The 22,350-nt window shown below is 42.8% G+C and overlaps 1 protein-coding gene across 1 annotated transcript; it reads right to left on the bottom strand.

Moving 5' to 3' along the window:
• Positions 1-3,155: 3,155 nt before the first annotated feature.
• Positions 3,156-14,816, bottom strand: LOC143281435 (sulfotransferase 1C2-like). Its single transcript, XM_076586647.1, has 8 exons — positions 14,657-14,816; positions 13,950-14,018; positions 9,920-10,050; positions 8,775-8,877; positions 7,562-7,699; positions 6,215-6,318; positions 4,562-4,724; positions 3,156-3,328 (listed from the first exon to the last, which is right to left on the bottom strand). Exons 1-8 carry the CDS (start codon positions 14,814-14,816, stop codon positions 3,156-3,158), a joined length of 1,041 nt encoding a protein of 346 aa, XP_076442762.1.
• Positions 14,817-22,350: the final 7,534 nt, after the last annotated feature.

Below are 22,350 nucleotides of genomic sequence, written 5' to 3'. Positions count from 1 at the left end.
CATAGTTTTCTTTTTAATGTCACGTAAAAACAACAACAACAACAAAAAACAAACAAAACAAAACAAAACAAAAAAAACACGTACGTCCCAAGCATACAGAAATCAACCCATGTAAATGTGATGCCAACAGATGAACAAGTACACAGACAAATATTTCTCATCCGTGGAGTCATCTCACAAAACTAATGAATAAACACGGAAAAAAAAGAACAAGAAAATAACATATCCAAACGACAATCGAAAAATAAACCGGTAAATGAACACTTCTGGGTATTACATTGATGTATTGATGGATAATCATTCAAGGATAAAATCCGGCTTTGAAGTAAAACGACAGTTTGAAATTATTTCACCCAGAAAAGCAAGATGGTCGCAAGTTAGAGCAAGAGTAGAATGTGTGGAAGACAGTGGAAAAAAATACTCAGAACTTCTTTTTGTGGTTAACACAAAAACAACAACAACAACAAAAAACGATCCACAAATGACGCAGGAACTGCATCGATACCCCACAAAATGCAACATAAGATTTATCATTAATCCACCTAATATAAAATCAAAAGGAACTGATAACCTTTTCTTTTAAACTCGAAATTAAAAATGAAACGAAAACACGAAAGAAAATATGGAAAAAAGATGTTAACAAATTAATAAATATGATAATTTCCCAAAAACAAGATGAAAGTGAATCTCTCGCATAAAATGGGAGAACCAGAGAGAGAACTAGGTCTAGCATTAAATTCTATGGAAACAGTCTCTTCACCTTGTTGTGGTAGACTGACTGGCACACTCACACACACACTTGCGCATGCATGCGCTCGCAAACATATATACACGCGCACATACACACATATGTGTGTGCGCGCGCGCAGTGCATATATCCCAAACGCAGGAGTTCTCTAATGCTTTCTTCATCCTGTATTCTCAAATTCTCTACCCTGTTGTATCCTACTTGCATAATTTCAATCTTTTAAAAACAATGTTCATGCACAAACTGTGATTTTGATAGGTCAACACGATCCCGTTTATGACAGCTGACTGTTCCTGGAAATCCCTGTTCATTCTGGTGTGTGTGGGAGGGAGGGGGGGGGGGGGGGTCCGTGTGTGCGTGTGTGTGTCCGTGCGTGAACCTATGTGTGTGCATGTTGCACAAGTTTACCTTTATATGAATAAATGTGCATGCCAAACGTATCCTGATTTGTAAAGTATAAATAGATATAGCGAAATTTGAATGCAAATACCCAGTATCTAAAAATCACCACAACAATTCTAATCATGTAAAATAATATAGGCATCAATGAGCCTTCCCACATTGCTCACGGGTCAAGTCTACGCTGATCTGTTTGGCTTTTGGTCCTTCTCCTCAGTCTCTTTGTCGCAGGATGCTTGGCAAGCTCTCTTCGAACATGGCCAAGCCTTTTCTGCATCGTCTGCCTCCAATCCGATCGTTCTGAGACCTGTAGCTTTCCAGGTTCAAGGCCTACAGATTTCTCTGACGTCTTGCAGTTGTGGTCTGCCTGTGAGACGTTTTGCCTGTATCAGTTCTCTGTTGAGGAGATCATTAATTTTTGGGATCCGCCCATCATCCGAGCCAGCGCATGCATCTCTGTTACAGCGCTCGGTGTGTTGTGCCCAGTCCTGGATTTCTTCGCCTGTGACAGTCTTCAGAGGGGCAGTTAGTGGCAGTTTCTTTTTTTAAGAGTCGGACCCAGTGCCTGCTTGTTTAATTAAACTGCGGTCTGCATCTCTGAGCAGAGCTGGAACCAATGGTCGTTGGCGCATCGCCAGGCACTTCGCTGACCTGTGCTGCAGGCAGAGGGTTTATAATCATACAGCCAGAGCATCTTTCTTATCCTGTACGACGGATGTCATTTATTCAGAATGAGCCTCAAACCAAATTGCCGGTCTTCCCATCATTGGTAGTCTTGCCAGAGTTGTAAACAGCGTCCCTGGAACGCTTCCATCTTCCAGTTAGCACTGGGTGGGGTAGCATGCAAATTCCTCCACTTTCTTCCAGTCCCGCGTCTTACTGTGGTGTCAATGTGAGGTCTGCACTCATTTCTCGTGCGGTGCGATTTCTTTGCTGTCAGGTTTACCTGCCTGTACACCAACGAGCTGTCAGTGTCACAATCAGCGCGCTGGTTGCTGCGTGCTGGCTTGACATGATCGCCTGGTCAGGATCGGGTCCAGCTGCTGCCAGTGCCTGGATCGATGATGTCACCAGGAGACTCTGTGTTCAGGCTTCGTGCTGAAAAAAAATATGTTGCTGACTCGGAGACCAAGATGAGAAGAGAGCTCCAGCAGACGTTGCCCGTTCTCTTCCATTCCACCGGTGTTGAACTGACCCAAACAAGGTCAGAAGCTGTAGTCGGCATCCGCCGTGACGTTGAAGTCACCAAGGATGAACAGTGGCTCTCTTTCAGGGATTCTTCAGGTGACAGTGCAAAGCTCATCGTAAAATTTGTCCCCAGCTTCTGTTGAGAAAGTCAGCTTTTGACGCACAGAGACTGTAAGGCTGACCAGTCCCAATGGGGTGGAGAGACAAGATTTGCTCGGTTCCCTGGGAAGGTGGATATGAAGCACAGACTTTTATCTATGCAGCAGCCCCCCCACCCAGGCCCCCTCCCCTCCCTTACCACGTCGTTGAAATAGTTCAATTGAAAGGCCGAAGCCGATTTTCTTAGTTTCAGGGTAGTCGTTGCCATGTTGTTGCCGTATACTGCTTCAAACTGCTTAGGGACTTTGGCTGTAGACTTTTCCTTTAGGTTGACTCCCAAAGCCTTTCCCATGGGTGGGTATGGCCGCATGGCAGCGGGGGTTCTTTCACTTAAAAGACCTACCGACAACGTTAACGAGCCCAATCTGCCCGACATACAGCAGGTAGAACTGAGTTACATTGTTACCAACAGAAGAGGAAGACTTTTGACCCGCCAATGTAACTATTCTAAATTCTAAACCACACACCCAGTTCAACAGATATTAACACGTAAAGTCTAGGCAATACAACTCAGACAACTATAACATCTGAACAAGAATGATTTTTATGATCACAATTTCTGAGATAATAAAAAAAAGAAGAAAAAACCAGCTGAATACATCAACAAAGATTCGCCCCAAACAAGGCAATATTTCACCACTGTCTGTCACAATCACCTCGCTCAGTTTTTCTCTACTTCGTCTACTTCATACATTGATAGCAAAGGGGTGAGGGGCGTGCTGACATCACAGGAGGACTTCAGAGCCAGGAAGTCAGAGATGCAGGTTTTGTACACTTTGTTCAACAGTTCTGCCTGTTCCGCTGTGAACGATGTTTTCCAATCGCCTGTCTTGCCTGCAATGAAATATGATCACTCAAGTCAAGTCCGAGTGCATACGTGTGTGTGTGTGTGTGTGTGTGTGTGTGTGTGTGTGTGTGTGTGTAGCTGACACCATACAACTGAAAGATAAAGTCAAGGATTAAACAATTAAGATTTTAAAACCTAATTATCATTATATTAAAAAACCAAAAAAACACACCACCATCCATAACACAGTATTTGTGTTCTCAACATGAAGCAAAATTAAGCGAACAAACTAGTGATGTTTCTGCCATTCACGATGTCTTTTGTTTCTACTACCATTCTTGATGATACACGCTGTTTATCAGCTTTATATGAATTTCTTCTGCCATCAGCAAAACCGAATTAGCCAAATATCAAAATGGTGGAAAAAAATCGACCAAGACACACGCTACACTTCAGACATTTACGGCACACACGCCACTCGTCAGACCTTAACGGTACACACGTCAAACGTTAACGGTATACACGTCAAACGTCAGACCTTAACGGTACACACATTATACGTCAACGGTATACACGTCAAACGTCAGACCTTAACGGTACACACATTATACGTCAAACCTTAACGGTACACACGTCAAACGTTAACGGTACACACGTCAAACATCAGACCTTAACGGTACACACACTATACGTCAGACCTTAACGGTACACACATTATACGTCAGAGACCTTAACGGTACACACATGACACGTCAGACCTTAACGGTACACACATTGTACGTCACACCTTCACGGTACACATGTCAAACGTCACACCTTCACGGTACACACACCACACGTCACACCTTCACGGTACACACACCATACGTCACACCTTCACGGTACACACACCACACGTCACACCTTCACGGAACACACACCACACGTCACACCTTCACGGTACACACACCACGCGTCACACCTTCACGGTACACACACCACGCGTCACACCTTCACGTTACACACACCACGCGTCACACCTTCACGGTACACAAGGAACCCGTCACACCTTCACGGTACACAAGCAACACGTCACACCTTCACGGTACACACACCACACGTCACACCTTCACGGTACACACACCACACGTCACACCTTCACGGTACACACACCACGCGTCACACCTTCACGGTACACACACCACGCGTCACACCTTCACGGTACACACACCACGCGTCACACCTTCACGGTACACAAGGAACCCGTCACACCTTCACGGTACACAAGCAACACGTCACACCTTTACGGTACATGATTGGCATTCCGGTTTCGTCAACTTCCTGAGATCCTTTGGTCTGTTTCATGGCGTCAAAGGAGCAGACTCTGTCCACGGCTCTGAGCGCTTCCTCGCTGTACGGCACGTTCAGGAACTGGGCCAGCTGACGTAGTGCCCCGATGGAATCCTGCAGGCAGACCAGTATCAGTATCAGTATCAGTAGCTCAAGGAGGCGTCACTGCGTTCGGACAAATCCAAATACGCAACACCACATCTGCCAAACAGATGCCTGACCAGCAGCGTAACCCAACGCACTTAAGCAGAAATGATGGTGTACATTGGAGATCTGGCGTTTCTAAAGGTCTGTATTATACTTCTTTCCCCAATAAAATTGCATTGCATTGCATTTTAATGCAATGTTTTGCGCTGTATTGTACTGTATTTGGATTGCATTGCACTGTATCAAACACCGTATTGTATTGCGTATAGTATTGTATTGCACTGCGTTGCATTGCATTGCACTGCACTTTATTACAGTCACACAGATTTCTCTGCATGGAATTCAGGATGCTCTTCTCTGGGAGAGCGAGTGAAATTTGTGTTATTTTCTGTGTGAAAAAAGTCAAACTTGGAAAAGATTCGTTTTCTTGTTTCATATATATCAACATGATTATCTGACTTTAAGCACGCACACAAACAACGCGGCCAATGTGGTAAATCAGCACCAATCAAGCACTGTGACCTGGCTGGACACCAATAACTGTCTCATGGTAAGGGCATGTCCGTGTGGAACAATTTAAAAAAAAAAAAAAAAAAAAAAAAAAAAAAAGTTGGTTGCGAGTCACGCACAAATGCGTACAGTCAGTAAAGAGTTATTAGACTTGCTACTGGCTACTGGTTAGCTGCTACCTGGAGCGAAAGGAATCCGCGCATGCACAAATGCGTTATTTTGGGGGGTGGGAGGTGGGGGGGTGTAACTTGTACCTTTTGAACAAGTCTCATAACTGTACACACGGGGTCACTGGACAGCGCAGAAAATACCAAACTAATCGTTAATTCAGACCCTAACCCTATCGTTTTGCAAAGGTCAGGGGAGCAGCAAGCTCCGTATTTGTTTGTTCTGGTGGAAATCTAACGTCTTAAAGGACAGGTCAGCGCACTGGGTAAAGCAGCGAGAAGAAAAATACCATTTCCATTAAGCATCGTCCAAGTCAATAGCGCAAGTAAAATGATAGTCAGCATGGACGAACGCCACGTAATATGATAGAAAGAGAGGGAGAGAGAAGGAGAGGGAGATTTTTATTTATTTTTTTTTTATTTAGAATTTTATCTTGCTTATAGCCAGTGCACCATACAGGGCCATATCAGGGCTGGAACATTATAACGGTCCCGAAAAAAAACTTTAAAAAAAAAAGAAAAGACATTTGTAAAATACTCGTGGGAGAGAGAGACAGAAATATAGACAAGAATCAGAGACAGTCAGAGAAACAGAGCAGGGGACACTAAGACACAGGGTGACAGACACAGAAACACAAACACTACAGAACACAGACAGAAAGGCACAGAGAGACAGGCAGGCCGATGGACCGAGACCAACAGCCAGGATGACAAAGAAACAAGAGAAGCAATGTCGTGAAGGGGACTGCAAAGAGCGGCTGTCCAAGCCTGGCCTCTGACCTGATGCACGTTCTCATAGGACAGGGCCAGCACGGGCAGCTCGGGATGCTGACGCAGTCCTCGCTCCCACGACATGTGGTAGTCAAACCAGCTGCCGTAGTCCACTGTGGAAGGAATCAATTAATAAGATATATGCTGTACTGGTACAATCATGGGCAGGCTCATGCGTGCTGGCAAATCCAACATTTTTTACACACACACACACACACTCACTCACACACACACACACAACAAATGCACATAAAATCACACAAAAGCGGATGTGCGTACACACACACACACACACACGCACACACACACACACACACACACACACACACAGGTGCGCGTTCACACACACAACACATACAATATCAACGGCAATCTAACTAAACAACACTAGCGCCTGTACGCAATAACTCGGGATACATACATGTATACCACACACACACACATTACCGCGCGATTCTAGTATGTATGTATCTATTTTTTCAGTTTTTTAAAATCTATGTTTCTCCTCTTTTTTCTCTCACTTTTTTTTCCCCATTATCTATAATCAGATTTGTTTTGTTTTGTTTTCTATTATCTAGATGGCTTGATGTAAAAACCAAAAAAAAAAACAAAAACAAACAACAACAACAGCAGTTGTTGCTTATTCAGTTACCATCTTGAAACACACACACACACACACACACACACACACACACACCAAACATCTGTTCGCAGACCACACGAATGATTCTCTATCTTTGCTTTCTGCACTACACTCATGAAATAATTTATTTCTGTCTGTCAGAGAGAGGAGGATGCGTATGTGGATAGAGGTTTAAATGACACTGGGAGGCATGCTGGATTACTATGACAGTATCAGCACACCTGAGCAAACTCACACATCCAATGCACTGCACTCCCTCTCTCCCAAGGTACCCTCCCCCTCCACAAAGAGAGACACACACACACACACACACACACACACACACACACACACAAGTCAAAGTCAAAAGATGTTTTGATTGTCAAGCCTCTAGTTCATAACAACAGAAGTGAGAGAAAGAGAACGAACGAACGAAATTATATTTTTCCAGGGTATCAAGATAAACGTTGTAACAAGAATGTATTTTTTTCCACCCTGCCCTGCCGGGGTTCAAAATTTAAAAAACAACAACAGAAACGCACAGAAATAAATAAAGAGAGAAAGTTCATACCAGAAGCGAGGAAAAGAGGGTGGGGGGAGGGGGAAGGGGGGGGGGGGGGCGAGAGGACAGAGTAAAGAAGAAAAGATGAAATGGGAGAGAGAGAGAGAGAGAGAGAGAGAGAGAAGACAATTCTTTATCTTAGAGAGACAGACAGACAGACAGACAGACGCACGTTTTCCCTCCAGGAAGGTGGGCAGGTAGTGTTCCCACTGGCCATGGTAGTGGTAGAGGTGTTTCAGTTTGGAGTGATGGTGGTAATAAGACACTGCCACGTCCCGGATGTCTCGCACCACCAGCACTACGCGGCACCCTGACGTCAAATTATAATCTTGAAGGCTATCACTGCAGAATCTAGATCATAACACTGACAATCCATACATGTTGCAGAAATAAAATTTTGGTTTATTACACTCAAGTAAATTTCTGTCTGTGCGAGGGTGGGATGGTATGTGATAAGTAAAAAATGGGAGCATTTCATTCTTTCATATCGTCAACTCTTTACTTCGCTCTGTCCTGTTTCTCTTCTCTTCCATTTATCCCCTAAATGAGTAAGATAGTTCGTCAGTCTAAATGTATTTGATTGTCATGCCTTAGTTCATAATCACATGACAAGTAACGAAAAATGATATTTTACCAATGGTATGAGAAACTAGTAATTTTTTATTATTTTAAATTACAAAAAAATACACCACAATTCCCTATTCATTCACAAACACTGAAATTTCATGTAGTAAAAGAGAGAGAGAGAGAGGAGAGAGAGAGAGAAACCTACAGGACCATAAAACAGCAGCTTTCCCAGAGTCGGGCAGTAGTGTACTGGCTGTGTCACAGACCGCGAAATAATTTTTATGACAAGGTTGAGGTTGACCCGAGTTATTTGTGTTGTCCAGGTGCTCTCACCCCTTCGAACAACGCAACCTTCACCGAACCATGACTCCAGTGCCGTTGACCTCGAACATTGCCGGTATCCTCGAAAAAAACGTTGAACTGCGCGAATCGTATGTCTAATTAATGAGGATTCAACTTGATGTAGAACGTCTTTTTTGTAATCAAAGTTCATTTTAACGCCGGCGACGAAACAGAGCGAAATAATTATAAATTTGAAATATAAAACCTCAGTAGAGACTTCCAAATATAAATCATCACTCCCCAGCTGACACCGCGAACCACCAGCCGGTACCGCGTCACTCGGCGGGAAATTAATTTAATTGCTTATCTACTTACTTATCAATTTTTATGTATCTCATTTTATCTTATTGTATTTTCCATAGGGGTCTGAACTGATCTGAACGTTCCTATCTGAGTGCAGAACGCCTATTACTGCACACTGGTCTTCGCTTGAATAGATCTCGTCGCTCAGTGCAAGGGATGAGAAACTGAACTACCATCTCCATGGAATGTTTTAGAACAAGTGCTGACGACAAAGACTGTTGCATCGGCACTTAACGTCACGCGGCTGAGAGTTGAGAGGAGATCTGTTATTTCTGTCTGCATGTAAAGATAAAAGTAGTTTGAGGATAACCTGAAGGTCTACTACAGCGAGTTGTATCGTACCGAGCCATGCTGTAACGTGTTCCGCTTCCATCTCGACACCAGATTTCTCTCTGTGAAATTCGGGCTCCTCTTTTCAGTGCGTGCTTACAAACGGGGCCATCTTTTCTTCCAACTGCCCCATCCCCTCACCACTCCCCACCCTCTCTCCCGCGAAGTTTTTAATTTTAATGAAAAATGTGATAGTAATGTCAGGCATAGACAGAACGTGCTTTTTAAAAAAAAATTTTAAATTTTTTTTTTTTATCATCCATCGACGGATGTACGCATGTGATCGAGTGATAAGTGCATTGTTAAAAGTACTTTCATTTGTGATTGACTGCAAAGGGCTGAACAAGACCCCATTAAATCTTTTTAATTTTTAATCACAATCGTAGTTGTTGCTGAGCAAGACCCCTTTTTATTTCTAATTTTGTTATGGTACAAAATCATCATCACGACTATTATTATCATTGTTATTGCTGTTAGGGTTTTTGCTGTCATCATCATCATCATTATTATTATAAATTAATTGTGTTCGTTGTTGTGACCATGACAGAGTCCATGAAGGTTGGGTTCGAATCCCGCTCTCGCCCTTTCTCCCAAGTTTGACTGGAAATTTCAACTAAACGTCTAGTCATTCAGATGAGACGATAAACCGAGGTCCCGTGTGCAGCACACACTTGGCGCACTGGAAATAAAACCCCACGGCAACAAAAGTGTTGGCCTCTGGCAAAATTCTGTGGAAGAAATCAGCTCCGATAGGTACACAAATATGATATGCATGCACTCAATTATTATTAATATTAGTATTATTATTACTATTGTTGTTGTTGTGACCTAGTATTGCGGCCGGTGATGTCAGACCCTAACATTGTGGATTATCATTACATCATTATTAATATCATCATCTTTTTTTTTATTATCATTGTATCGATTATTATTATTATCATCATCATTGTTGTTGTGGCCTAGTATTGTGGCCGGTGGTGTGAGTTACCTTGGGGGGCAGGTGCTGGAAGTAGAAGTGTGTGTTGAGGGCCCGGGGGGATGACATCGCCACCACCTTCTCCTGTGGCGTGTACTCGAGGAATCCCACGTCCTTCTCCTCCACCGGCACATCACCCAGCTCTTGTCAGGGGGGTGGGGGTGGGGGGTAGGATGTAAGAGATAGGTAGACACATAGATAAAAGGCAACAAACAAGAGCAACAACTTACAGCAAATAAGTAAGTAAATAAATAAATATCGTGTAGGAAAGACATGTAGATATATAAGTTGGTAATTAAAAAAAAATAAATAAATGAAAAAGAGGGAAGGAAAAAAAAGTGAAAACGAAATGAATCTCTCTCTCTCTCTCTCTCTCTCTCTATATATATATATGAACACACACGCAACAATTAACGTATATATGAATACATGCACAACTGCATCAACCCGCCCGGCCCCACCCCCACAAACACACACACACAAAACCCACTATTACATAATTATAATCAAAACGTTTCATTATTTCACCAATAGCGTCCTTTCGAACAGAGCACCTGACAAGGAAGCGAAACTCTCAGGTTCAGACAAGGACCTCTCTCTCTCTCTCTCTCTCTCTCTGTATATATATATATATATATATATACCCTTTTTTAAGTCTCCCTCTACGGCAGTGTGACTGGTAATTCTGGGGCCACTTTCGTGACAATACGGTACGCAATTTTATTTCGCTCGCCATTCCTGGTGGCCTGATACACCATCAGAGAACTGCAAGCGGGGAGGCCAGTGATTTCACGTTTCCGATGACCGTACAGGTCTGGCAGTCCCCGACATCTCCACACCCCCACACACCCCCACCCGTATGTCTAACGACGTGCCCAGTAAACCGGATCTCTGGAACTGAGACAACTCAGACCTGTCCAGTCGGGTGCAATTGCCGAGTGGTTAAAGCGTTGGACTATCTGAGGGTCCCGGGTTCGAATCACGGTGACGGCGCCTGGTGGGTAATGGGTGGAGATTTTTACGATCTCCCAGGTCAACATATGTGCAGACCTGCTAGTGCCTGAACCCCCTTCGTGTGTATATGCAAGCAGAAGATCAAATACGCACGTTAAAGATCCTGTAATCCGTGTCAGCGTTCGGTGGGTTATGGTAACAAGAACATACCCAGCATGCACACCCCCGAAAACGGAGTATGGCTGCCTACATGGCGGGGTAAAAACGGTCATACACGTAAAAGCCCACTCGTGTGCATACGAGTGAACGCAGAAGAAGACCTGTCCAGTTATCTCAGATGGGCGGAGCGAGAGGGGTTTTTATTTTTTTAATTTTTTTTCATAATTTTTTTTTATAATAATCTATGCACTTATTCATTTTGTTTTATATTAAACAGTCTACCTGGAAATTTTGATGTGCTTTAGAATCACTTCAATGGTTTCAGTTTGATTTCTTCGTGCAGGGGAATTCAAGTGCTTGTGTTTATTTGCATGTGTTTTTTGTACTGGTCAGTTAGTATATTTTTCTCTGCCCGGTTTAACTGGCCAGCGACACACAGTCTGTCGCAGAGGCTTGGAAGAAAAAGGTCTCGCTGTAGTGTTGGTGCTCTGTGGTTCTGGCTACAGGTAATTACATATTATTTTTCATAAGAGTTTAAAGATATGGTTAATCTTTTTGTGCAGGCATGTCTTTTTATGTACCGTAAATGTAGTCAATATTTTAGTGCATATTTTGGTGGAACTATGCGTTGCGATATATTGTGTAAGCTTGGCTACACTGCAAATTGACAAAAGGACAGTATTTGTACATATAATCGCTGGCATAAAGAGCAAAGGTAGCACAGAATTATGCTATTTTTATATTTATAGATGTTGAGAAACGTGGCCATGTTTTTCATAATAACCTCGTAATCATTGTTAAATATTCCGTTCTCCTTGTTAGTCCCGACGCATGGATAACGAATAAAAGTTTTCCTCTTTTTGTGTCGTGTAAGCAGCATGACTTTATGGAAAATTGATATTCGATCATTGGAGAGGCCGTGGATATTCCAAAATAGTAAGTGGAAATGGATGAATTAGGTGTAAGGGGATTGTGGAAATTATATAGAGAGCATATATCTTACGGGTCTTAATACACCGTCCCAGAGTTCCGAGGCAGACGTAGAGACCGCCCAGTCCGAGGAGACGGGATCAACCCACTGTCCGAGGAGACGTGGTAGCGGCCCAGTCCGAAGACACGCCCTTAAAGAACCACGAAATGTGTGTGTGCGGCACAAGACCACAGGTGGTGTGTGTTGACTGTTCAGTTCGTGGACCGACAAAAACATTGAAGAACAGAAGTCGGCATTCCCCAGACTCAAAATCGGATGCCTGCGTTTGTGTGTGTGTGTGTGTGTGTGTGTGTATACTAATTGCTTGTTAAGCAGAACAATTTGTGACTCCTCTTTTTTTTCTTTAAAAAAAAATTAAATTATGTAGGCTCAGGGGCAATACCTTGTCTGTTTTGTTTACGGAAGAGGGCGGGAGAATGAGACTGAACTCGCATGTGAATGTTTGTTGCCCCCCTTTTGTCTAGACTGTCTTTCACTCTTGCGTAACAGTGTGTGATGGAATTTTTTCCTTTAAAGTTGAGTTAGTAAAGAAGAGGGAACTCTTAACTCACTCAGTACGGCCAGCCCTCTCTTCTCCTCTACACAGACCCCTCGGATGTCCAGTGGGTGTCTCAATGACCCAACCTTTAGCTTCCGTCGTCAGAATTGTGGTATTCTTTGTCAACATTCACCTCTTCAGTATAAGAGTCTTCCGCTTGCAATATTTTGATGGTGGTAATTGGGGTGAAACGCTGTTAACGTCGTCTCTTTCGCCGTTCGTATGGAAAGAGTTAAGGTCTTTTTGTGTGTATACTTGTTGGAGAGGTGGGCGCATGAATGAGTTCTGACAAGGACGTTTCACTGAACTACTATTTTCACCGTGTTTTAACTGAAAATACATGGCAAACACGTCTGGGAAAAGGCTAAAAAAAAAAAAGAAAAAAAAAAAAAGAGAAGAGTTTATTGCAAGCAATTAAGGATTCACTATAATGAAGTACAGTATTGTACTGCATTACATTGTAATGTACTGTAGGCCTGGTGTGTTGTACGTAACTGCATTGCATGGTATTGTATGCGTTGTTTTGCATTACATTGCAATGCATTATATTGCATCGCATGGTTGTATGTTGTTAGGTCCCACAAAATACTCACAACATGTTTTCCCGCGAGATAAATTCAGGCTGCTGTTCCTGTGGAAAGTGCGATGCATTGATCCAGCGCGACACCTATTTTCAGTCTTTTTTTTCTGTTTGCGTGCAGGCCTTTGGATTTGTTTTATCCACCACTTTGGATTTCTCTAATAGGGTTTTCCAGGGCAATTTCTTGTTGCCATGGGTTCCTAATTTTGCGTGCGATGGGTGCATGCTGCACACGGGAGTTCGGTTTAAAGTCTGATCCAAAAGGTGACACCCAGGCCATGCAACACAAGGCCTATACCCCGGGGAGGGGGAGGGGGGGGGGGAGGAGGAATCGGGTCCTTGATGGAATCGAACCCCGGTAACCTCACTTCCTGTATCTTCGACCGTCACAACTTTGAAGGAAAAATCACTGTCCGTTACAGTCCGTGAACACTCCCGCCATTACTCATGATGAAGCGATGGGTTCCTTCAAGTGACGTGAGAAATCAGTTGGGAACATATGGTACAGACAAAACAGCCACGGCTAGAGATTGATATTGGAACAGCTGTGACATTATTCGGAAACTTTTCCTCGGATGATTTAGCGAAAATGGTGAAACACACATCTGTGCCTACTGTTTATATGTCAAGGTATGAAAGTCTATTAAAAGTGTGTGTGTGTGTGTGTGTGGTGATGCATACACACACCATTACACACACACACACACACACACACACACACACACCGACACAAACACACAACAACAACAACAACAACAACAACAACAACAACACACACACACACACACACACACACACACACACACACACACACACACACCGTATTCGCCATCCTGGTTTTTCTTCAAGGCAAGCAGCTGTCGGACCATCTCCCAGATCCAGTGAGTGCCTGTGACAACAGTTCCCATCACTCATGTCGAAACTATATAGAGGTCCCCTTCACTTTCAGCACCGTCACACGTTATCAACATTACTCACTAACACAGACAAAGTCAGACAAATCAGTAATATACCCGACACCTCATCTGCTAGACAGATGCCTGAGCAGCAGCATAGCCCTACATCCTGAGTCAAGCCTTGATAGCCTGTGTATGTATTTATATACCTATCAAGGTGGATTTCTTCGACATAATTTTGCCAGAGGACAACTCTTTTGTTGCAGTCAGCCGGTAACACAGACAACACGGACTGTTACCATGACAACCTGAAGCACAGAGTATCATCATGACAACCTTAAACACGGAATGTTACCATGACAACATAGAACACACAATGTTAACATACCAACCTATAACAACAAACATGATAATCCAAATCACAGAATGTTATCATTAAACTTGAAACACAGTATGTTTACAGGACAAACCAACACACACACACACACACACACACACACACACCACTATATACATACAGACACACACACACAAATACACACACACACCACAACACACACACACACACACAACAACAACAACACACACACCACGCACACACACACACACACAGTGCCGCATCACCACCGACCCGACTTGGGGAAGGCACAGACAATGACGTCATCAGGTCGGATGTCCAGGTGACGCACGCCCTTCAAGGTGTCCAGGGGGAAGGCTGGGTACAGCATCCCCTCCATCTCGTGAAACACCCAGCTCCCCCCGTGTCCATCCTCCACCTTGACCTCACTCATAGTTCAGCAACTGGAACACCCGTAACGTGCTGGATGAGGAAGGGGGGCGGGTGGGGAGAATGGACGGAGGGGAGGGGAGGGGAGGGAGGGTAGGCAGAGGCTGGGGGGGGGAGGTCGAGGTGTTAGAAGTGGCCGGAGTTTCTGAAGAAGGCGTCACGGCATTCGGACAAATAACGCCACACCTCATCTGCTACACAGATATCTGCCTGACCAGCAGCACAACGCCACGCGCTAAGCCAAGCCTTGACAGCATGTGTATAATATGTATTTAAGTACCTATCAAAGGGGATTTCTTCTGCAGAATTTCGCCAGTGGATGAACTCTTTTGTTGCACGGGTCAGTTTTCTCTCGCTCTCTCTCTCTCTCTCTCTCACGCACACACTCGCGCGCACACAAACGGTTTGTGTTGGGACTAAGAAATCATAGGGAACGATGTGTGCTGGGACTAATGAAGCACAATGAACGATGTGTGCTGGGACTAATGAAGCACAATGAACGATGTGTTGGGACTAATGAAGCACAATGAACGATGTGTTGGGACTAATAAAGCACAATGAACGAGGTGTGTTGGAACTAATAAAGCACAATGAACGAGGTGTGTTGGGACTAATAAAGCACAATGAACGAGGTGTGTGGGGACTAATGAAGCACAATGAACGAGGTGTGTTGGGACTAATAAAGCACAATGAACGAGGTGTGTTGGGACTAATAAAGCACAATGAACGAGGTGTGTTGGGACTAATGAAGCACAATGAACGATGTGTTGGGACTAATAAAGCACAATGAAGGATGTGTGGGGACTAATAAAGCACAATGAAGGATGTGTTGGGACTAATAAAGCACAATGAAGGATGTGTTGGGACTAATAAAGCACAATGAACGAGGTGTGTTGGGACTAATGAAGCACAATGAAGGATGTGTTGGGACTAATAAAGCACAATGAACGATGTGTGTGGGGACTAATAAAGCACAATGAAGGATGTGTTGGGACTAATAAAGCACAATGAACGAGGTGTGTGGGGACTAATAAAGCACAATGAACGAGGTGTGTGGGAATTAATAAAGCACAATGAAGGATGTGTTGGGACTAATAAAGCACAATGAACGATGTGTTGGGACTAATAAAGCACAATGAACGACGTGTGGGGACTAATAAAGCACAATGAACGAGGTGTGTGGGGACTAATAAAGCACAATGAACGAGGTGTGTGGGGACTAATAAAGCACAATGAAGGATGTGTGGGGACTAATAAAGCACAATGAACGAGGTGTGTGGGGACTAATAAAGCACAATGAACGAGGTGTGTGGGGACTAATAAAGCACAATGAAGGATGTGTGGGGACTAATAAAGCACAATGAACGAGGTGTGTGGGGACTAATAAAGCACAATGAAGGATGTGTGGGGACTAATAAAGCACAATGAACGAGGTGTGTGGGGACTAATAAAGCACAATGAACGATGTGTTGGGACTAATGAAGCACAATGAACGAGGTGTGTGGGGACTAATAAAGCACAATGAACGAGGTGTGTGGGGACTAATAAAGCACAATGAACGATGTGTGGGGACTAATGAAGCACAATGAACGATGTGTGGGGACTAATAAAGCACAATGAACGATGTGTGGGGACTAATGAAGCACAATGAACGATGTGTGGGAATTTATAAAGCACAATGAACGAGGTGTGTTGGGACTAATAAAGCACAATGAACGAGGTGTGTTGGGACTAATAAAGCACAATGAACGAGGTGTGTTGGGACTAATAAAGCACAATGAACGAGGTGTGTGGGGACTAATGAAGCACAATGAACGATGTGTGTTGGGACTAATAAAGCACAATGAACGATGTGTGGGGACTAATAAAGCACAATGAACGAGGTGTGTTGGAACTAATAAAGCACAATGAACGAGGTGTGTGGGGACTAATAAAGCACAATGAACGATGTGTGGGGACTAATGAAGCACAATGAACGATGTGTGGGGACTAATAAAGCACAATGAACGATGTGTTGGGACTAATAAAGCACAATGAACGATGTGTGGGGACTAATGAAGCACAATGAACGATGTGTTGGGACTAATAAAGCACAATGAACGAGGTGTGGTGACTAATAAAGCACAATGAACTATGTGTGTGTTGGGACTAATAAAGCACAATGAACGATGTGTGGGGACTAATGAAGCACAATGAACGATGTGTGGGGACTAATGAAGCACAATGAACGATGTGTTGGAACTAATAAAGCACAATGAACGATGTGTGGGGACTAATGAAGCACAATGAACTATGTGTGGGGACTAATGAAGCACAATGAACGATGTGTGGGGACTAATAAAGCACAATGAACGATGTGTGGGGACTAATAAAGCACAATGAACGATGTGTGTTGGGACTAATAAAGCACAATGAACGATGTGTGTGGGGACTAATAAAGCACAATGAACGATGTGTGTTGGGACTAATAAAGCACAATGAACGAGGTTGTGTGGGGACTAATGAAGCACAATGAACGATGTGTGTGGGGACTAATGAAGCACAATGAACGATGTGTGTGTGCTGCGTACATTGCAGTGTTGCAACAATGCTCGATAGAACAGAGAGAGGCTTTGTGAGTTTTTAAAAAGCACCTCTCACTTCAGAGCGTTTCCGTCTTCCTCTAAATAGCTCACACTGCCCATCAGGGAGCAAACATACCTATGTCTCCAGAATCAGTATCAGTATCAGTAGCTCAAGGAGGCGTCACTGCGTTCGGGCAAATCCAAGCAGATGCCTGATCAGCAGCGTAACCGAGGACTTCAGAAAAAAAAAGGAAAGAAAAAAAATCAAAAAACAAATAAAGAAGTAAATGAATATCTAAATATGAAAAAAAAGACAAAAAAGACACTACTACTACTACTAAAATAAAATGAAAACAAAAAGACAAGAATGATAATGAATAAACAAATAAGCAAATAAATGTAAAACACAACACACACACACACACACAACAGATATGCAACAAACATGCAGTTTCACAGATATGAAAGCACAAACAACTACACGTAAACGTACACGAGCTCTGAAAATATGTATACCTATGTAGACTGTAAGAGACACTCAGGGACACGTGTTCAGGAAGATGTGCAGAAAGGTATGTCTGAGAGGGGGAGTGGGAGGGGGAAGCAACAGAGCAAACCAACAAACTAAACAGACAAGCGAAAACGAATAAAACTTTCATCACTCCAGCATTTCTACCGTCATACTGAGAACATAACCTTGACCTGAAGCTGCTTCAGCACGACTGATCTCGTCAATAGTCTTGTCACGTTTTGACGTTTGCACATTCCGCGTCCGGGGTTTCCATGCTGCATTTTGATTTAATACAGGTCCAAAATTAATTAGCACTGCCAGTCTCACCATGAGAAAAGCTAATCGCATCCATATTGCACACACTGCGAATTTACAGGCTAGTTATCACACTGAATGCAAACCTCTGCTGGGTGAGAATTTTTATAATGATCGCCACAAAGAACTTCAGTGTTGGTCTTTGTTCCGTATAGTGTTTGAATTGGTTTTGAATGGTTGACAGGCTGACAGCTGGACTGGAATCAGTCCAACGCTTTAACCACTCGGCTATTGCGCCCGTCATAAGGGCACTTCGAGACAGCTTGTTGCGACCTAGTCCGTTAACCCTTTCGCTGCCAGGAAAATAAGATTTAAGTGAAATCTATTTGCCAGGGTTTTTCCACACAAAACGGGTATAAATTTTCAAAAAATTCTGTGTTCTTTGTTATTTGAGAAACACCCATAAAAGTATATATTTTCTGAAAGGTAAATGAATAAAGAATACAAAACACAATGTTTTCCCATTTTATATATTTTTAGTGACATGCTGTTGTTTTGAAATCAGTGTTTTGTTTTTTGTCATATTTTCAACTTGTTCATTGCAAACATTAGTCAGGTAATTTGCACTAAAATATATTTTCTGGGCAAATGGATATCTGCACACACAAAATCATACTTGAACAACCACAATATATATATTTTTTTTAAAAGAGACAGATACACAATGCATTGTGACTTCTCCAAGTGATAATATGGATGTGGGGCCACGCCCCCTCAGTCTCCACTCCCCTCCTCCTCACCCCTCTTACATGATCACTTTATCCAGTTCTCATCTAAACAAATTGTACCAAGCCTACTTCCAAAACAAATCAAAATTGATTAGGGTAAAGTAATCTAATCTAAAGCAGTCACCTGCTTTAGTTCTCAACGAATCACTGTAGTCTAACAGCATACCTATATGATTCGCAGTCAGTAACTTTTGTCAGACTATCTGTGATCGAATACAACGCCTGTCGTGTTTCTATGTGCTATTTTTAGTTCGGCAGAAACCGTTCAAAAACGTTGGTGTGCTTGATCCAAATCCGACAGGGTGGATCTAAACCCGACCGATTTGGTCACTTATTTGGGTTCTGAAGGCATTACTATCAACTGACAGCATATCAGTTTGGTTCGCAGACTGTCTGTGATTGTAGAATGTCTGTCATGTTTCTGTGTCCTATGTTCAGTTCTTCAGAAGCCGTTAAGAATGTTGGTGTACCTGATCTAAATCCGACCATCCTGATCTAAACCCGACCATGTTGATCTGATGCCGACGAGAGTTCTGAATATGTGAGTCTGCATCTGAATATGTACGTTGCTGGGACTGAAATTGACTGTAACTGCAACGGGGAAGGGGTTAGTTGGGGATCCGCACAGGAGTGGGTCAACTGGTGTTGGCTCTGAACCGTTTGCCTGAAGCCAGTTGACGTGATATCAGGAAGGTTGTTCCACTCCACTGTTGTAAATATGCGTGTTTGTGTGTTGTGCAGTGTGTAAGAATTGGTATAGGGATCACACACACACACACACATATATATTATATATATATATATATATATGTGTGTGTGTGTGTGTGTGTGTGTGATCCCTATACCAATATATATATATATATATTTATATATATGGGCAAGAAAGGGGGTATATTCACTGGAAACAAAACACACACACACACACAAAGTCCACGTCACATCTGAACTGGTCGGAATTAGATCCACCGATTGAAATAATGGATCTAACTTCGACCGAATTTGTCACTGCCTGGACAAAAATATCCTTGAAACCAGCTGCAATACAACGCAATCACTTCACAGACTCATGTTCTATTCACTGGTATGTGAGACAAAGCTAGCGAATCAACTGTTTCTTATAATGATGGTAACGCGACACTTGCCACACCAATGCGTTGACGTCACAGCGATTTGGCGCCAAAACTCGTCGAAAGTAAATCGCCAGCACACATACGGGGCGCTTTTCGCGCCAATATACGTCACCATCGGCTTTCCGTGATGTTCTCATTGGTCAAAATGATCGGTTTTTTTCCGTTGGCGAACTGAACAAGGATTTCCGGGCTACTGTCGTGAATTGATGGGCATTGCTTGTCATGGGAAGAAGGTGACTGTGAAAAGCGGTGTGGTTTAGATCCATGAAAATCGGTCGGAATTAGATCAATTTACCCAAAGGACACGCTGCGTTTTCCAACTGAATCAATTATTTTTCAGTATTCCTGAACGAAATATCAAATTAAAATCTGCTTTGTTACCTATGTGTGTGTGTGTGTGTGTGTGTGTGTATGTGTGTGTGTGTGTGTGTGAAAACAAAATAGCTATTAGATATACGAAAGCAGCATAAAAAATTACTTACGGCATAAAAAGGTGGCAGTGGTTCTGTGATTAGACCCAAATTTCCTCAAGTTTGTCCTCTTTCCAAACTGACGCCTTAAGTAGGTCGGGTTAATCAAAATTTAAGAACGCAAACAATGCTGAACAAACTTTGAATGAAACGAAACCGAATTATCGGCGGTGTACCGATCTACCCCACGTCGCGAGGGTCCCCCCTCCCTTCCATGGACAGCGTTATGGCTTTGCTTGCTGTACAGCAGGGCTCACATGTGAGCCATGAAGGCTTTGCCTCTAGTTTCCCAGTGTGTCAAGTTCTATTGTTTCAGCAGAAGATGGCGCAGGACTTTTCACAAAAAAACCAACAACAACAAACAAACAAAAAAACAAACACATAATAACAACAACACAATAATGGTTAAAAAAAATAACCCATTGGTAAGCTGACATCGAAAAGAAAGTCTACACACAGTTCACCTGACAAACCATATGTTACATCGAATAGATACACAGTTGCCATTGTTCGCAGGGACCGAATAATATGATAGAATAAATAATCAATATACATCTACCAAGTTATAATGTCGATGGCCTCTACACATACGCAAAATTTGGTTTTGAAAAAAAAAAAAAAAAGGTTTTGTGCAAATTTCATCGACTTGCAAATCTATCACAGTTCGGCGACCATAGCGATTTTGCGTCAGAGCGAGTGCGAAACCGCAGCAGACGATCTTTAAAATAATAATAATGATATAAATCTTGATTTTTTTTCCCTTTTTGTTAAAGAGAAGTTGTCTTCATAAAGCTTGTTAATTACATATGATATTTCTTGCATGTGTTTCTGTGCCTCTTTCTATTTGGAGATCATGTGCGTTTATGCGAAGTCTGCACATGGCGGTTCTATGCTCAGTTTTTCTTGAATAGATTAAAATATGGTTCAAGTCTGTATTCTTTAGAAACATTATTGTAGAAGGTTAATTTAGATTTATTTTCGTTTTTCTGCTTTCTCCAGAAATGTATGTACCGACACTCCAGTCTCTTTAAGAGTGCAAACTTCAGTCTGTTGACATTCAGTGTACCCTGGTTCAGCCATATGTGATCAAGTGAGGTAAGAATAAACGCAGTTGACGTTCAATGACAAAATAAGTGACGTTATAGAGCAAATGGCGCTTTTTTTTTTTCTTTTTTGAAAATTTGGTATGCTGAAATGTCTAAACATTTCTTTCTTCCACAGGAACGATAAATGAATAATTTCTTCTTCTTTTTTTAAAATTCCCATATTTTTTTCTTCTTTTAAACGACAGTAATAAGAAACTGTAAAAATACACATCAGTAATCTAATCTTGCTGGGTGAAGCGCGCGTGTATGTATGCGTTTTTATTCCTTTTTCCCCCTCCGATAACACCTATCAACAGTGACATCCAGCTCACCTGTTTTCGCTCACCCACGGTCAGACTTTCCCCTCACACACGAGTCTCCACGCAGTGCGGTCAGCGGGTTACGGGTCCAAGCTTTTATATCCACGCGCTTTGCACGGGGCATTGGTGGAGCCTGAGTGAAAGGCGTGGTGGCGATCGATCGACCAACAATGCAACACGATGTAATATTATGCAGTGCTGTACAATGGCCTTCAATGCACAACACACACACACACATATATATATATATATACACACACACAAATGCAGTATAATAGAGTATCACTTTATTGATCTGCTCAGTATGACTCCCAAACAAGGAGGGAAGATTATAGTGGCGCTTAGTGCTACAGCCATGAGGGCAAGTTGGCCTCTGGGGACTTTCCAAACGCCGACTGTCCTAAAACCCTCTTGG

This window comes from Babylonia areolata, chromosome 4, assembly GCF_041734735.1.
Source record: "Babylonia areolata isolate BAREFJ2019XMU chromosome 4, ASM4173473v1, whole genome shotgun sequence".
NCBI classification, from domain to species: domain Eukaryota; kingdom Metazoa; phylum Mollusca; class Gastropoda; order Neogastropoda; family Buccinidae; genus Babylonia; species Babylonia areolata.
This window is presented reverse-complemented; position numbering and strand designations above follow the sequence as displayed.

What these genes read in the sequence shown, in the direction of transcription:
- LOC143281435 (XM_076586647.1), bottom strand. Translation starts at nt 14,816, where the DNA reads ATGAGTGAGGTCAAGGTGGAGGATGGACACGGGGGGAGCTGGGTGTTT. An exon ending in CACCTTCCTGGAGGGAAAAC is followed by an intron (nt 6,319 to 7,561) that starts GTGCGTCTGTCT and finishes TTCCTTCCACAG; the next exon opens with TGGACTACGGCAGCTGGTTT. An exon ending in CCTATGAGAACGTGCATCAG is followed by an intron (nt 4,725 to 6,214) that starts GTCAGAGGCCAG and finishes GTCTGCCTGCAG; the next exon opens with GATTCCATCGGGGCACTACG.